The sequence below is a fragment of the Canis aureus genome, chromosome 10, assembly GCF_053574225.1.
Source record: "Canis aureus isolate CA01 chromosome 10, VMU_Caureus_v.1.0, whole genome shotgun sequence".
In the NCBI taxonomy this organism is placed as follows: Eukaryota; Metazoa; Chordata; class Mammalia; order Carnivora; family Canidae; genus Canis; species Canis aureus.
Window position 1 is genome coordinate 9,977,878 of NC_135620.1, and position 16,211 is coordinate 9,994,088.

The following is a 16,211-nucleotide window of genomic DNA, read 5'->3' on the forward strand; positions in this document are numbered from 1 at the left end:
CCTTTCCGTGGAAAATAATGATGATAAGAGATGCCCTCTCTGACCATTATTAGGGAATATTGTTCTGAAGCTTTTGGCCAATCTACGAATACACAAAATTAAAGAAACTGATGTAACATTTAGAATGGAGGAGACACACTTGTTACTTTTAAACCCTGATTATGTAGCTAGAAATTCCAAAAGAATCAAGTAGTAATTCTTAGAATGAAGGACTTTAAGCAAGTGGTTGAATGGTTTGTAATTATTAAAAAATGAGCTTTCACACAGCAAACAAACCCAACTAGAAGCAAATGCAACTAGAAGATATCTGGAGGACAAAAAAAAAAAAAAAAAAGGTGTTTGTAATCATAGCCCAAGCTACAGAATATACCAGTGACTTCCGTAACAAGGAGAGCTTGTTTGAAGACAACCATGCGACTTTACAGGGAACAGAACTATTTGAATATATGAGAAAGTGTATTTTTTAGGATACAAGGGCTAATTTAAAAAGAATTGTAAAGTGGTATAGTGTTAAAAGTAAGACCTTTGACATCAGATAGATCTGAGTTTGAATCTTGGCTCTGCCACTTACTCTCTAAATCTCAATCTTTAAATTTCCTATAAACATTATATTTAATATATTACTATTATTATAATATTTATTATATTAGCCTTATCAATCTCATTGATTAAAGTTAATATATAATTGTAATAATCAAAGGCTGGTTATAAATCAATCTGATAATATATATGAAGAGCTTAGTACACGGCTTGGCACCAGGTGACCTCAGTTGATTCCTTGCAGAACTCTGTTCAGCACTTACTCTTGATTCGGGTGCTTGGTATGGCTGACCAAGACAGTGCCCCAACTGTCTGAGCTTAGTTGCAGAGGGGAGTGGAAAGGAAATCTGAATTTAGGTATGAAGAAGAATAAAGCAGAGTGATGGGTTAGAGCACTGGTTGGCACACTTTTTCTGTGAAGGGTCGCCTGGTGAACATTCTCGGCTTTGTAGGCTGATGGTCTGTGCTGCACCTGTACACTTTTGCCATCGTAGAGTCAAAGCAGCAGCAGGTCCTAGTCAAACTGCATTTGCAGAAACAGGTAGCGGATCAGTTTGGCCTGTGGGCCGCAGTTTGCCAGCCCCTGGATGAGCATGTGACAGGCTAGAGGACCTGTTTCAGATGGGATTGTCCATAAAGGCACAACAGAGCACTGGCTACAGTGAGGGGACGAGCCCTGAGGCCAAGAAACCAAGTGTGGAGGCCCGAGGAGGTGGGCATACTGGAACACTGTGTTGGTGAGGAGGTGGGTAAATGAACGGAGAGGACAGTGCAGGAGGTGATGGGAGATGTAGGAAGGACTAGTCTGCTTGGGACCTTCGGGTGTCAACAGGAGTTCAGACCTCACCTGAGACAGAAGGCCACGAGCTGTGGTGTGAGTTAAAGGTCATTCTGGCTGCCGAGTGGAAAATTGACTTCAAGGCAGAGTGTGGATAATTGAGAGTTCTTTAGATATGCTGTATTTGAGATGCCTAAATATAAAGATTAAATGTAGAATAAGGGAAACAGTTTTATATTTGCCAGGAATATGAGACCTTTTGGGGTGGTGAGGGGAGGGTGGTGAATGGATTATTTAGTGAAAGGCACTGGGCAGTTGCGTAGGAAATGGTAGTGCTTTCCTCATTTCACATCCCTAAGTCACTACCAGACAGACTGGAATTAAATGTAAAAACTTGATGAAAACCTGGGTATTTATTATTCTTAATTGAGAACTTCTAATTAATATCAGAGTTTTTCCAAAGTCATTTGGCTCTGTTTCCTTCTCCCCAACCTCAGGAGGAGTCTCATATCATCAGTCATCAGAGACCTTATGTCCTAGAGTATGTGGTCTTTCCCTCTCTGCCACCAACGCTTGTCCGCCTTAGTGGCTTCTTCATCTTCCGGGTAATAGTTTCTCCCACAAGTGACTCATAATTCATTTGTCTCACTTCTGATGATCGGTTACGCCTTTCCCAGATCTGCTTTAGCAGTAATTAGCAGCATAAAGTGTACACCTTAGAAAATATCACTGTCTCCCAGCAGCCTCAGCCATCATTCTGTTAACTTGTCCTGTTGTCCCTGCTCCTGCCCTGAAGCTTCCCAGAGTCCTCCCATTTGTCGACACAGCCACATTGTGTAGCATCAGTCCCTTCTGTCTTGGCTTCTCCCCCGGTCACATTCCATGGTCTGCTCTCATCACCACCCCTGACAGTACTCTCACCTCCCTTCTGTCTCTCATCCCACTTGACTAGAAGACTCCACCATTTTAACCCCGCTCTCTGCCATCTTTATACCCATCCCTGAGTAGGTGAACAGAGTGAAGAGCCGCCCAGCCCAACACAGTGGCTTTCTGAGAAGTTCCTGATCCCAAGCCTCACACAGTCTCTGCACTGTCCAGCAGCCTGACTCTGATTCCCTGGCCAGGTTCCGGTCCTGTGTTGTCTGTGACGACTCTTTTGTACTTGTCTTCTCAAAGCACCTACATGCCTGCCTCTCTTTACTTTTCCACCGATGGCCTTTCTTGCTTCATTGGGAAGAAAAAGGTTTTCAGATGAAAACTTTTCAGAGAGCAGATATGTCCCCTCTCTTCCTTTTCCCTCCCATTACGTGAAGAGTGTCTGCCTCTTCTCGTCAGAGACTGGTCTTTTCTGTTCTGGTCACTAGTGCTTTTCTACTCCTCTCCTTTCTTTCCCAGTCTTTCCTGTTCCACTGCACCAGTCTCCCACAACCACAGGCAAGCCAACATCTGGATTTTTTTTTTTTTAAGATTTTATTGATTTATTTGAAAGAGAGAGAGAGGGAGCAGAAGCAGGGGGAGCAGCAGAGGAGGAGGGAGAAGCAGACTCCCTGCTGAGCAGGGAGACCGATGTGGGGCTCCATCCCGGGACCCTGAGATCATGACCTGAACCGAAGGCAGACACTTAACCAGTTGAGCCACCCGGGCACCCCTAACATTCTTTTTTTTCCTTTTTAAACATTTTATTTATTTATTCATGAGAGACACAGAAAGAGAGAGGCAGAGACATAGTCAGAGGGAGAAGCAGGCTCCATGCAGGAAGCCTGATGTGGGACTCGATCCTGGGACTCTGGGATCATGCCCCAAGCCAAAGGCAGGTGCTCAACAGCTGAGCCACCCAAGCGTCCTACCCCTAACATTTTGATGTTAAAACCAACACTCTCTTTGGGTGTTAAATCCCCATCCACCATATCATATCATATTTAAAAAGTGTTAAAAAGAAACTAAGTGAAATTGGTTTTAGAATATGTTTTATTGAACCCAGTACAGCCAATTATCATTTCAACCTGTAATCAGTATAAAAGTATCAGTGAGATATTCCAACTCAGTCCAGTGTATATTTTGCACTTTCCAATGCTTTTCAGCCAGGACTAATCTCATTTCACATGCTTGGTGGCCATATGTGCCAGTGTCCCCTTTGGTGGGCAGCACAGGCTTAAACGTTCAGTCTTGGCTTAGCATTTCTGCTGCCTCTTATGTGACTTGCACATCCATCACACAACAATTACTGTTCCTATTGGAGGTCACTGGTGATTTCTGTTTTACCAAATCCAGTAATTATTTCTCTGTGTCTTACTCAGCGTTTGAGTTGCATTCAACTCAGTTAACCACCAACTTTTTGAAATAATTTCAATCCTTGGCTTTTCTGATACCGTATTCTCCTGTTTTGTGTCTACCTTTAGCTTTCCCTCATCTCCTTGGTGCCTCCTTCCACACTAACCATTAGATTGGGTGCTTCATCTCAAGGCTTATTTCAGGGCTATTCTCCAAATAAAGTCTTTCCCCCAAATATGTCCATCCACCCTACGGTATTTAAAGTCTTGTATGTGTTCACAACTCACAGATTTAAATGCCTGATCTTGTTGTCTCCTCTGAGTTGCATTGTGACATAAGCAGCCTTCCGCCTGACCTCTCTGATGGGAAGTCCTCCTGGCATTTCTCACTGTGTCAAAGATGAAACTCATTATTTCATTTTCTCCTCTAGTCTTTCCTGACTCAGTAAATGGCACCATTGTCTGTCTACCAAAGTCGAAATGCTTGGCAATGTAAGTAAGACTTGCCTTGTCTTCTCTCTGTACCTCTATATTGTTTTTGTTCTTAATTTTACTTGATCTTTTTCCAGAATATACCTTACATTCATGCTCTCCTCCTCATCACTAGAGATACCACTACCATCCAAGCCTCAAGCATCTCCACTGGCTTACTGCAGCAGCTTCCCAGCTGGTTTTATTGCTTCCATCCTTGTCTCTCTACCAGGATCCAGAGTAATCCTTTAAAAAATGTAAATTAATTATAAGCAGCCCACCTGAAAACATCTGTAAGATTTCCTTTTGGACTTGGATAAAATCCAAACTACCTACCATCATGTCCTATGTTATGATTCTCTTGCCCGTGTTTCTAGATTCAGCCCACACTGCTCGCCTCCCCACTTAAAATGCTGATTCCAGGGTGCCTGGGTGGCTCAGTCAGCTAAGTGTCTGCCTTTGGCTCAGGTCATGGGCTACCTCTTCACCAGGGAGACTGCTTCTCCCCCTGCTTATGATCTCTCTCTCTCTTTCTCTTTCTCTCTCTCAAGTAAATCTTAAAGAAAAAGAAAAAAAGTGCTGATTCCATTCCCATTGTCCTTTCTCACAATTTCTTCCCATCAGCTTTTAATTCTTCGGCATCTATGCCTTTGCCTTTTTTAGAATTTGTCCTCCCAGCTTTTTGTGTATCTGGCTTCAATTCATTCAAAGTAGTTCCTTTCTGTTACAGTTTCTGAGAGCAGCCCATTTTCTCCTTCATAGAATGTATAATTACTTGTTTACATTTTATTTTTTGACTCTTCTACTATAATGCTAGCTCCATGAGAACAGAAAGCGATATCTTTTTCCTGCCTGGGATATTATCTAGTATACTTGGACCCTCACTAATACTTGAGTAGATTAAAGCAAGGATAAAAATAAAGAACATAAGCTCAACAGCAGTAGTTTAGGCTGGTGTAGAAATCGAAAACTTTAGCATGTCAAAACCCATAAGATATTCCCATGAGCCTGGAGGAAATAATAAAACGATGATGCACAGTGTAGTGGTATCGATAACCTTTGCAAAATTCTGGAAAGCACTAAATACACAAAAGGAGGCAAAAGATAGGAACCAGTAATCAGTAAAGAAATAGAAATGACTCACACGCATAAGAACAACTGATTTTCCCCAGTATCCACAAAATGCAAATTAAAGGATGTCATCTTGCCTCAAATTTTCAAAGATTATGTTAAAGTTGGGATAAGAGAATTCACATGTAGCTGCAGGGATGTCAATTTGAAAGAGTCTTTCTGGAAAGCGCTGTGGCAGAGGTTCAGACTTCCTTTATGGCAACTTAAAGTCCCAGTACTTTTTGCTTTGGCACTCCCAGGCCTGAAGAAATACCCAGCAGTCCATTTTATGAAGTAATTAGGTCCCAACCAGGGTTGTCCTTGACTGCTGTCCTCGAAAGTTTTAAGCATTCCTTCCTGTGCTTGAATTTGCTGCACAGCCGCTGTATGTAGTTTGGAAACTAGTGGTACAGAAACATGGTCAGGAACCTGAGTTAAGAAATGGCACGATTCAGTAGTTTCTCCTTGAGAACTCTGTCTGAAGGAAATAGGTAGGAATGCAGGTCTACGTATAACATTCTTGTGCTCCATGGCAACTGTCACAGGTTGGTTTGGGGTATTTACTTCAAGGAGTTAGGTGTTTGTATTTCAGGTTGCACATCCATGTCCAAGTTGGTCCAGAGCAGGCAGGTGTCCGTACTGAGTCCCCGGCAGCGTTGTGGAGCACAGTGTCTGTAACTGCACAACGAAAGTAGTCATGGTCTCCCATTGGAAACACCGAGCACTTGATCCCAATGGAATGAGCTCTCGTTTATTTTTGCTGTGGTCAGAAGTTTAAATGGCTTTTACCTCCTCTGGTTCATGAGGATTTGCTTCTAAGATTAAGCTGCTGCTCGTTGATAATTGAGAGGCAGCGTTGAGAGGATGAGGCCTGGCCTCTCCTGCTTGCTGGCTCTGTCGCCTGGAGCAGGTTCGGAAAGCTCTCGGACCTGAAGTTTTCTCCTCCGTCCACTGGCAGTAAATACATAGGGCCACTTCAGGCTGACGGCTGCGCTTCTCCAGTGACGTATCTGTAAGGCTTCTTTGTAGTGGTAAGTAGTATTAGTAATGACTGTTACTGTTTTTTTCAGTCTCTCTAAAAATCTAGGGACTTTTTTTCACTTCAAATTCCATATACTATGTTCTCTGTTAACTATGTAAACTGTGATGGTTTTGTTTTGTTGTTTTTGGTTTTTTTGTTTGTTTGTTTTTTGTTTTTTTGAGAGGGAAGTTGATACTGTGGGTGAACTTAAGCATCTTGTACGAGTTTCTGTGTCAGGTGGGGCACAGAGGAGATTCTGGGGTTTGTAGTGTTTGAATGTGCCAGCCTTGGCTTGGTAATAATGATGAGTCTAACGTGCCATATGTCAAATGCTAAGCCAGGCCCTTGACACACTAATTCGTTTAGCTTTAGGATCAGAGCTGCATTATTTAGGTACACTAGTCATGCCTCTTGGAGATGGGGAAGCTGGAGCCCCGGGTAGCTAAGGAATTTGTCCCAGGTCACTTTGCTTGTAAGTGGCAGAGCCTGGATTTTATTTTATTTTATTTTATTTTATTTTATTTTATTTATTTTATTTTATTTATTTTATTATTTTTTAAAAGATTTTATTAATTTATTAATGAGACAGAGAGAGAGAGGCAGAGACACAGGCAGAAGGAGAAGCAGACTCCATGCAGGGAGCCTGACGTGGGACTCCACCCCGGGTCTCCAGGATCACACCCTGGGCTGCAGGCAGGTGCCAAACCGCTGAGCCACCCAGGCCGCCGGAGCCTGGATTTCAACACAGCCCTTCTGAGGCTACAGCACAGGGTCTACTCATTCCTTTGTTATACGACCTTGTTTTGCCATTACGTGGCTTTCTATCTCATGAAGGTGTCATGAATATTTTTTATTGTTAGGAACACAGCAAAGCCTTTTATTCATAGGATCTGAAATTCACATTTAAGAACACAGACTGACATCCAAATGTGGGTTGAAGTAGAACTCACAAGTCTTGTCTGTTCAGACAAATTATTCTGTGGTTTTCCAAAATACGCAAGGTGTCTTTTTTTTTCTTAGAAATCTAGAAACACTGGTGCTATCTATAATCATTAAAGTGTTGTTGCTATATAAAAGTCCCGTTGGGGCACCCCCGGTGGCACAGCGGTTTAGCGCCGCCTGCAGCCTGGGGTCTGATCCTGGAGACCCAGGATCGAGTCCCGCATCGGGCTCTCTGCATGGAGCCCGCTTCTCCCTCTGCCTGTGTCTCTGTCTCTCAGTCTCTCTCTCTCTCTGAATAAATACATTAAAAAAAAAAAAAAACTTATTTAAAAAAAAAAAAAGGCCCGTTGGTTGTCCAGAGTTATTATCTCAATTGTGTTCATTGTTACCAATGATCTTTTTAAAAAGGAAGTGAAATGTAACTTGATAAAGTCTGGCACTCTTTTTTTTCTTTTCTTCTTTCCAGGCATTCTTTAGTGGCAGACTGAAGGCCAGAGGGAACATCATGCTGAGCCAGAAGCTTCAGATGATTCTTAAAGACTATGCCAAACTCTAACGGACGTACTACATTATGAATAAGAATAGAAAAGTGACATAACTCTCTTCACCCAGATATGCAAAACTGATGAAGCAAAAGCGATCAAAACTAAGATACAGGGAAAGTTGCTTACCCTTTTCAGATTTTAGATGACTTTTCAGATTTTAATTTTTTACTAATTTTTCACGTTATCCTTCTTTTTAGAAGGAACTGCAAGCCAGCAGGTGATAACCTTTCTGTTCCTAGAGCTCTATCTTCATAATAAAAAGTTTTCACTCAAGCCTTTAGAATTGTGACAGCATTTATAAGTGGAAAGGAATATTAGATCAGGAAAGACCCCTTTGATGTCCTATACACTGTTCTGTTATTTTCTGTTCTCTATCTTATCGATAGAGAAGATAATTTTAACATGAATTGTCACTTGTATTCACTTGCTGTTAATACTTTGCTATGTTCTGCTTTAAAGCAGGAGAAAGATCTTTATGTTCCCAAATAGTTTTCTTCTCTCCTCTGTTTTGCTGGAAATCCTTTATTTTCAAATAATGCCTGTAAATACCATCATGGGGTTTTCTTGCTTAATCAGTAATCGCGAATCATAAAGATGTTAGTAGCAAGTACCATCATACTCATATTTCTTCTCCATGTAGCTCAGGTGATGTGTGCTGAGGAGATGCCCTTTGACCCGTTGGCTGCAGGGGTGACCAGCAAGTGAGATGCTGAGGTCAGGGCTGGAGTGCATGCCACTCATAGAGCATAGCCAAGGGGGATGTGTGTGTGGGGCTGTTATAGGTTCAGTTCCCTGGGAGACAGACTTTAGAGATCTTTGGTCAGGAACTATATCTGGAGTTGTTCTTGGGATTAATGCCTAGGGAGAGTGGTGGTAAACAGAGGCAGGGGGAGAAGTTTGGCTGTGGTGCACTCACCACAAGGCCTCAGCTGATCCTCTGGGGATGGCCCAGCATCTGCCCTGAGTTAACTAGTCACTGATTGCGGCCTGTCCTGCCAAGGTACCATGACGTGGGGCAGCACAGCAGGGTAGGTCCTGGAGTGTGCTCACTCACTTTGATGGCTTGTTCAGCAGCTGAGAGACTGTCTTTGGTCCTGAATAGGGCTTCTGGGAGGGTGGCCTGGTGCCTCACATCAGGGAACAAGACTGGGGAACCAGAACTCAGGGATCAAAGGAAATGGTCTCAGAAATGTGAAATTGAATTGGAATATTTACACAGTGGTGGAACATAGAGGAAGGCCTTAATACACTATTACAGACTTAACGAATGAGCAGGATATAGTGGAAGGTAGAGAAGAAAAGTTGTGCATTTGTCAATTATGCCTTATCCTCAAGGTCTCTGTATGGTATTCTAAAATTACTTGTAATGTAGAGTGATTTATTGTTATAGCAACTGAATTTGTTTTTGAAGTAGCAGCCTTTTAACATTGGTCTTCTATAATAGCTGTTGTTCCTGTTGAGCTTGGAAGAGCTTCGTGTCCTTACAAATAGAAATTGCATATTAAAATGAATCAAATGCCACACACGAATAAAAGTGTTGAATATATACCCTGGATGCTTAAAACATATTAAGAAAGAGGTATTTTCATTATCTCACTAACCTTTCTCTGTCAGTCTGAAAGGCCAGAGAGCTACTGGTGTCCAGATTTAGCGGCTGCTTCTTACTACTCTTCATTCTCCTTCATATTCTCTATAATTTCAATATTGTTGATCGCACCATGCTGCTTAATTCTTTTCTCCCTTTTCATCCTCCAATGAGAAACATACTTCTTACTGAACCTGTGGGTTAATCACCCTGTCTTCTACTTGTCTCTTTTATAACTTTTTCTGTCTCTCTCACTTTTCAGGATTATCGATTAAAATTTCAGTCCTCCTCACTTTTTGCTAGACATTTTCTTCCTGGATTGGTTTCGTTCAGTTTCTTATCTTCAGCCATCATCTGAGTGCTGGTTGCTCTGAATCTGGACCTTAGCCCTGAGACCTCCATAATGCCCCTCTGCCCCTTGACAGCTCCAAATCATTACAGGATTGTTGTCGTCTGGTTCCCGTGCGCACATGTCCAAGGTAAACGCATGATCTTCCCCTCCACTCCTGAATGTGTATGTATCCTTATTGCCTTAGTTAAGGACATCACCTTTTGTGGAGGCCAACCAAGAAACCAGTTCACATTTGACTTTTCTTGTTCTCACTCACCTCCCCACCATCTAATTTTTCACTTCCACCTCCTGAATATTCCAGGGTTTTCCAGCTGCTACTACCCAGGTGTGCTCTCATAGTGGATAGCTCATTGTAGCAGCTTTCTAGCTGGTCCCAGTTTTTCACAACTCACCTCCCACCTACCAGAGGGACCTTACTAGTCTAGTATATACACCTGAATGAATTTGTGACTTCCCAGCTTAGAAAACTGAGAGTTCCTACTTGGTCACCTTCCCATCAGGCCCTGGCATGGTTCCATGTTCCATCAGTTGGGATTCTTGCGGTGGCAAATAAGAAAACCAGTTCAAACTGGCTTAACACAACTTTCCTGCATAACTGAAGAAACATCTAGAAGGGTAGGACTGTGTTTGAAGAGGCTTAATCAAGCATTTCACTGTTCCTTGTCATCTCCCTGGCTACTTGATCTGCAAGCTCCTTATGGTACCCTCCCTGGCAACTACAGGTCATTCCTGTTTGGTTACAAGAAGGCAACCAACAGGTCCAGCTCCAGAGTCCCATTCCAAGGGAACCAGCAGAATGAAGAGCATGGGGTTCTCAAAAGCCTCAGTGAAGGCCTCATCTAGTCTCACTAGCTGAGCTTGAGTTAGAAGGCGATCCTTGAGTCATCACTATAGAGATACTGGATATGCTGATTGGCCTGTGTCTATCAGGGCCCAAATGTATAGCCAAGTCTAGTATGTGGGGGGGAGGGTCCCTCAGACTCCCCGATTTTGATGATTTGCTGGGAGGACTCATAAGACTCAGCATATAGTCATACTCGTGACTATGATTTATTATATCGAAATGATACCAAGCAAAATCAGAAAATGAAAAGATCGCATGGAGTGAGGCCCATAGGAAATCTGGTGCAAACTTTCGAGACATCTTGTCCCATAGAGTCACACAGGACATGCTTAACTCCCCCAGCATCAAATCCTGACAACACGTATAAAATGTCTACGAAGACTCAGTGTCTAGGGTTTTAATTGAGAGGCTGTTCACACAGGCTTCTCTTGCCAGAGCACATACCAACATTCCAGACTCCTAGAAGGAAAGCAGGTATTTAGCATAAACCCCATTGGTACAGTTTGGGTACAGGGAGCCACCCTCAGTGAGAGAATGGGAGGAATCCTGAAATTTAAGTTCCTAAATGCCAGCTGAGGGCCAACCTAGCAAGCATACCTTTCTAAGAACTACAGTCTCAGGGCTGCCCTGTTAGCTCTTCTGCGTAGGGTCAGTCCCATCCAAGCCACATGGCCTGAGAGCTAATATGATTTCCAAGGAAATCGAGAATGTGGGGGACCCAAATCACAGTGGTCCACCCCAAAGGCTCCTTAGCTCTCATCTCTCCCAGCTTGCTTTTTTGAACCTCCTCATCTGGTAAACTCCATTCTTAGGCCTCCCAAGTGTGCCTCTGCATGGAGCTGTTCCTAACAAGGCCAGAACAATCTCTGACTTCTCACGGAACTTGGTTTGTCTATTTTACAGCAAACAGCCTGAGAAAGCATATTTTTATATTGGACAGAAATAGATTGAGGAATAATGTATTTAATAATACCACCCCAACAAAAAGTTTACCCCTTAGGCCAACAAATAGAGCAGCAAAATTAAATGGTAAGCCAGTTCCATGGAGAAATTCTGACGTTGAAAAACCTCAAAACTAGAAAGTTACAGAGAGTGATTTTCTGAAGAGCAGAGCATTTTAGGTCAGTGTGGACTAAGCTATTTAAAAGGGGAGAGGAAAGAAGAAAACTTTTAAAAAGCCCATGAATAGGCAAAAAAAAATTTCAAGCCTTGGCTAAAAATGTAGATTCATATTACACATTTATGCAGTATATTGGCTTGAAGTTGCCTAGTAATGACATCTAGATATCAGGGTTACCATAGCTTAAGAAATGAAAAAAAGATACCTGAGAAGATAAAAATATCAAGGTATTAAAGTTGAAAATTTACACACAGAAAAACTGTAGAGCCTTGTCCAGAACCCATCTTTTTTCTTTTTTAATATTTTATTTATTTGAGAGAGAGAGTAGAGCACAAGCAGGGGAGAGGGAGAAAAGCAGGCTCCATGCTGAGCAGGGAGCCCAATGTGAGACTCGATCCCAGGACCTCTGGACCATGACCTGAGCTGAAGGCAGATGCTTAACCGACTGAGCCCCCCCCCCACCCCAGGCAGCCCAAAACCCATCTTTTAGGGAGCTTAGCTACATAACTTGTTGAACAGCTGGCAAGAATAACAAAATAGACAAATAGATCTGTGTGTTCTGGGGGCAGCATTGGCTGGGGGGAAGCTTCTGGAGGAAGCACAGAAGAAGACTGTAAAATTGAAGCAGAAAAACACTAGAAAGTACCACGTCACCTGAGTGTTTGAAGGGAGGTTAAGCACCTCTGTATTCCTTCATATCTTTTGACATTGCAGGTGTGTCAGTTAAAAACAATGATGGGTTAAATTGGGGTTCCAGGGGCACCTGGGTGGGCACCTGGGTTGAGTGTCTGCCTTTGGCTCAGGTTGTGGTCCTGGTCCAGGGATTGAGTCCCACATTAGGCTCCCTGCGAAGAGCCTGCTTCTCCCTCTGCCTGTGTCTCTGCCTCTCCCTCTGTGTCTCTCATGAATAAATAAAATCTTAAATAAATTGGGGTTCCACAAACATGTTCTTTAAAGGACCAGATAATAAATATTTTAGGATTTGGCCTATAGAATGGGTCCTGGGGATAGTTGTTGAGTGCCAGTTAAGAAAACATTAGCTAGGGACACCTGGGTAGTTCAGTGGTCAAGCGTCTGCCTTTGGTTCAGTCATGATCTCAGGGTCTTGGGATCGAGTCCCACATCGGGCTCCCCACAGGGAGCCTGCTTCTTCCTCTGCCTGGGTCTCTGCCTCTCTCTCTGTGTGTCTCTCATGAATAAATAAAATCTGAAAAGAAAGAAAAGAAAAGAGAAGAAGAGAAGAGAAGAGAAGAAAAAAGAAAGAAAAGAAAAGAGAAGATTAGCTAAGGAGTGCCCTGTGGCTCAGTTGGTTAAGGTTAAGCAGCTGACTCCTGATTTCAGCTCAGGTCATGATCTCAGGGTCATGAGATTGAGCCCTGCATTGGGCTATGAGCTGGGTATGGAATCTGCTTAAGCTTCTCTCTCCCTCTCCTGCCCCTTCTTCCCCCACCCCCTCATGCTCTCTTTTTCTAAAACAAAAACAAACCAATATTTACAACTGTCATCCTTATTTGCTGTAAACACTTAGGATAGTATTCAAGACACCCTGCCACTCCCACTTTCAGGACAGTTAAATCTTCCTGGCACATGCCATTACCAGCTCTTCTTGCCTGAGCTGTGCACTCCTGGTATCACGGAGGGGCACCAGCATGTACTCGGCTTTCCAAATCAGCAACCCTGCTGTCACCTTGATCTTCTCTTTTTGTCCCCAGCGACTCATGCACTGCTTACACAGTGCTGCTGAAGACATTGCACTGCTTCTCATTTGTTTTCTGAGATGAAAACTTTTAGGAATGGAATTACCAGGTCAGATGGTAAGAGCAGCGTTAGGCGGGTCCGGTACAGCAGGCACACACCCTGTGTGCCTGTCCCACTTTGGAAGGCAAGGCAAGGAAGGCGAGTGTCAGTGTGTCTACAATGGTGAGTTTTATCATAAAAACCCCAAAGTGATGGCCTTACACACATAAGTGCCTTCTGACTGCAACAGTTCTTTCCCTCCTAGCAATACTACATCTTATATCGCGAAGCAAGAAAAAAGCAATCGAAGCAATAATATTTAGCTATCTGCTTCAAATGAGGTGGTTGTGGGAGGAAATGAGACAAGAGATATGCCCTTTGTGGCTGGGGACAGATGATGCTGGACCAGGGGGAGCGGGCCCCTGTTTCCATCTGGGAATGGGTACATTATCAGAACATACAGTCCCGGTCACAGACTGTGACCATAAGAAAATAAGCAGTGCTGTGTGTTTAAGTGATGCCAATCTTCTTTTTAAAATAATCACCATAAGCTGGGCCCAGTGGCAACCAAGCCTCAGTCATCCAAAGTGAGCCACCATCTTCATGCATGTCCAAGGGAGGACACATGGCCAGTGAGAGTAGAGTTTTGGCTGGGAGATTAGAGGTTGGGCTGTTGGCACCACAACCTTCTCACCCGCTGTCACCCTATAAATATAGGCCTCTCTTCTTTTTATCCTGCCTAGTTCAGAGTTCTCAATTTTATTGGCCTGTGGAGGTAAGTGAGGACACACTGGAATAAATCATTTTCCCTCACTCTTCACCCATCAGCTCAATGTCGGAGCACTGCCAGCAAGATGGTCTGTGTTACATATGACCATGTTGATTCCCAAAGAACAATTTTCAAGACCATTAATGGATGGATCTTCAGTCAAGGAGTATCCATTGGACTCCTAATGTGTACTGGGCATTGGAGATTCAGACGTGAACAAGGAAGAAAGACTATCTGACATTAAGGAGCCGATTACGTTGAATGAATGCAGGCAATTTTATTGTTATTGTTTCTTAAGGCATTATCATTTAAAGAAATTCCTGTTCCTTAGCAGACGTTCTATGGCTTCTCAGGTTTAATTTCAATTGCATTTTTAAATCAGAGAATACACATTTGCCTATGAGTTGTTTATGAAATGTGTATTTCGAGGCACCTGGCTGGCTCAGTTGGTGGAGCATGTGACTCCATCTTGGAGTTTTAAGTTTGACCCCCACATTGTGTATAGAGGTTATTTAAAAAATAATAATAAAATTAAAAAATATGTATTTCCCCACATGTGAATTGTCAGTTTTCAATTTGGAGTTGACAGTGGAGTTTGGAGTTTGGAGTTGAAAGAAAGTGCAAGCCCCATGTTGGGCATGGAGCCTACTTAAAAACAACACAAAACAAACCCCAGCCCATTTGGCAGATGGCTATGAACCTCTGACAAGATCATGAGTTTTGTCCGGTCCTAGCGGGAGAGGTATGAGTACCAGACCAAGCAACAAGGTCACCCACTCCGACTTTGTGTTTAGTCTATGATACACTTGAAGCCATACCTCTAAATACATCTCTCCATTCCTAACTTTTGTAGATAATCTGATTTGTCTTAGACTCCTTAATTAAGGTGAATGGGGCCCCAAGGAATGCTGTGAAAATAGCATAATGCTGGCAGTACTTTTACTTTATAACTTTTGGCATTATAGAAAATTTTCTAAAGAGGAAACAGGAGAAGGCTGAGCATTGTAGAATTACTTGGACCAGAGAAGCCCCTTTATCTCTGACATTTTTTTATTTCTGACTTTCCTTGCAGAGTTGAAGGTGTGCCCCTAGCTTATATCCTCTAGCTCCTTTATTTATTAAAATACTATTCCCTAAATCCCTTTTTACAATACCTCAGGGACTCCTCTCTTCTGAACCAACACCCCTCCTCTAATACCCAAACAACTATCAACTGTCTTTTTCTGATGAAATCGTATAGTTGACAGTCACATTTTCTCTTGAATTTTTTTTAAGATTTTATTTATTCATGAGAGACACAGAGGGAGGGAGAGAGAGAGAAAGAGAGAGAGAGAGAGAGAGAGAGGCAGAGACCCAGGCAGAGGGAGAAGCAGGCTCCATGCAGGGAGCCCGACGTGGGACTCAATCCTGGGTCTCCAGGATCACGCCCTGGGCTGAAGGCGGCACTAAACCCCTGAGCCACCCAGGCTGCCCACATTTTCTCTTTAATTTAATGAGGGTTGTAGCTCTAACTATTAGAAAGACAAACAGAGGCATAAGACATGGTGTATATTAATTTCAAGTTCTATACAAAAGCTCATCTTGGTCTTTGTTGTATATCTTGAAAGTGAAATTATTGTTGTTATAAACATTGCATTGCTGAGCGGGTATGACTTTATCATGCAGCCATTTTGTAAAAGTCACAGGTTTAAAATCTCCAAATTAAGTTGATTAAAATGTTTAGTTGATTTTCATTTCATAAATTCAGTGACAGTTGATTTTTTTTTAAAAGATTTTATTTATTTATGAGAGACACAGAGGAGGCAGAGACATAGGCAGAGGGAGAAGCAGGCTCCCTCTGGGAAGCCTGATGTGGGACTCGATCTTGGGACTCCAGGATTATGCCCTGAGCCAAAGGCAGACACTCAACTGCTGAGCCACCCAGGCGTCCCAGTGTGACAGTTAAACATGTATTCCATAATTAGACCACAGCAACAAAAATTTCACAGTCTCATATTTTTTGTAAAGGCATTGGATTTTCTAAATTTGTGTTCACTTTGTTTCAATCCACCAGAAAATCAGTTTAAGACACAGAAAAGCAAATGAAAACTTTAGTTCTAGTAATTCAATAGGCCTGTTTTCATACTT

At 42.7% G+C, this 16,211-nt stretch overlaps 3 protein-coding genes across 9 annotated transcripts in view; 2 read left to right on the forward strand and 1 right to left on the reverse strand.

Moving 5' to 3' along the window:
• HSD17B4 (hydroxysteroid 17-beta dehydrogenase 4) overlaps positions 1–9,223 on the forward strand; it is a 98,181-nt gene extending 88,958 nt beyond the window's left edge. For all 4 annotated transcript variants that reach the window (XM_077911317.1, XM_077911318.1, XM_077911319.1 and 1 more), the window contains exon 24: positions 7,599–9,223. In XM_077911317.1, coding sequence (XP_077767443.1) covers positions 7,599–7,688 — 90 coding nt within the window. In that variant the 3' untranslated portion in view covers positions 7,689–9,223. The remainder of the gene's footprint in view (positions 1–7,598) is intronic.
• The window catches only part of LOC144321961 (uncharacterized), a 143,777-nt gene that overhangs the window by 115,137 nt on the left and 12,429 nt on the right, over positions 1–16,211 (reverse strand). The window contains exon 1 of one of the 3 annotated variants that reach the window (XR_013387506.1): positions 3,877–5,687. The exons of 1 other annotated variant lie outside the window; for it this stretch is intronic. The gene's annotated coding sequence lies outside the window, so the exon portion shown is untranslated. Of the gene's footprint in view, positions 1–3,876; positions 5,689–16,211 lie in introns of those variants that run through there. One more of the 3 variants, XM_077911327.1, reaches the window with a different exon arrangement.
• Positions 1,059–16,211, forward strand: part of LOC144321958 (protein FAM170A-like) — a 94,192-nt gene continuing 79,039 nt past the window's right edge. Inside the window, exon 1 of one of the 2 annotated variants that reach the window (XR_013387505.1) lies at positions 1,059–4,080. The gene's annotated coding sequence lies outside the window, so the exon portion shown is untranslated. The remainder of the gene's footprint in view (positions 4,081–16,211) is intronic. The other variant, XM_077911321.1, reaches the window with a different exon arrangement.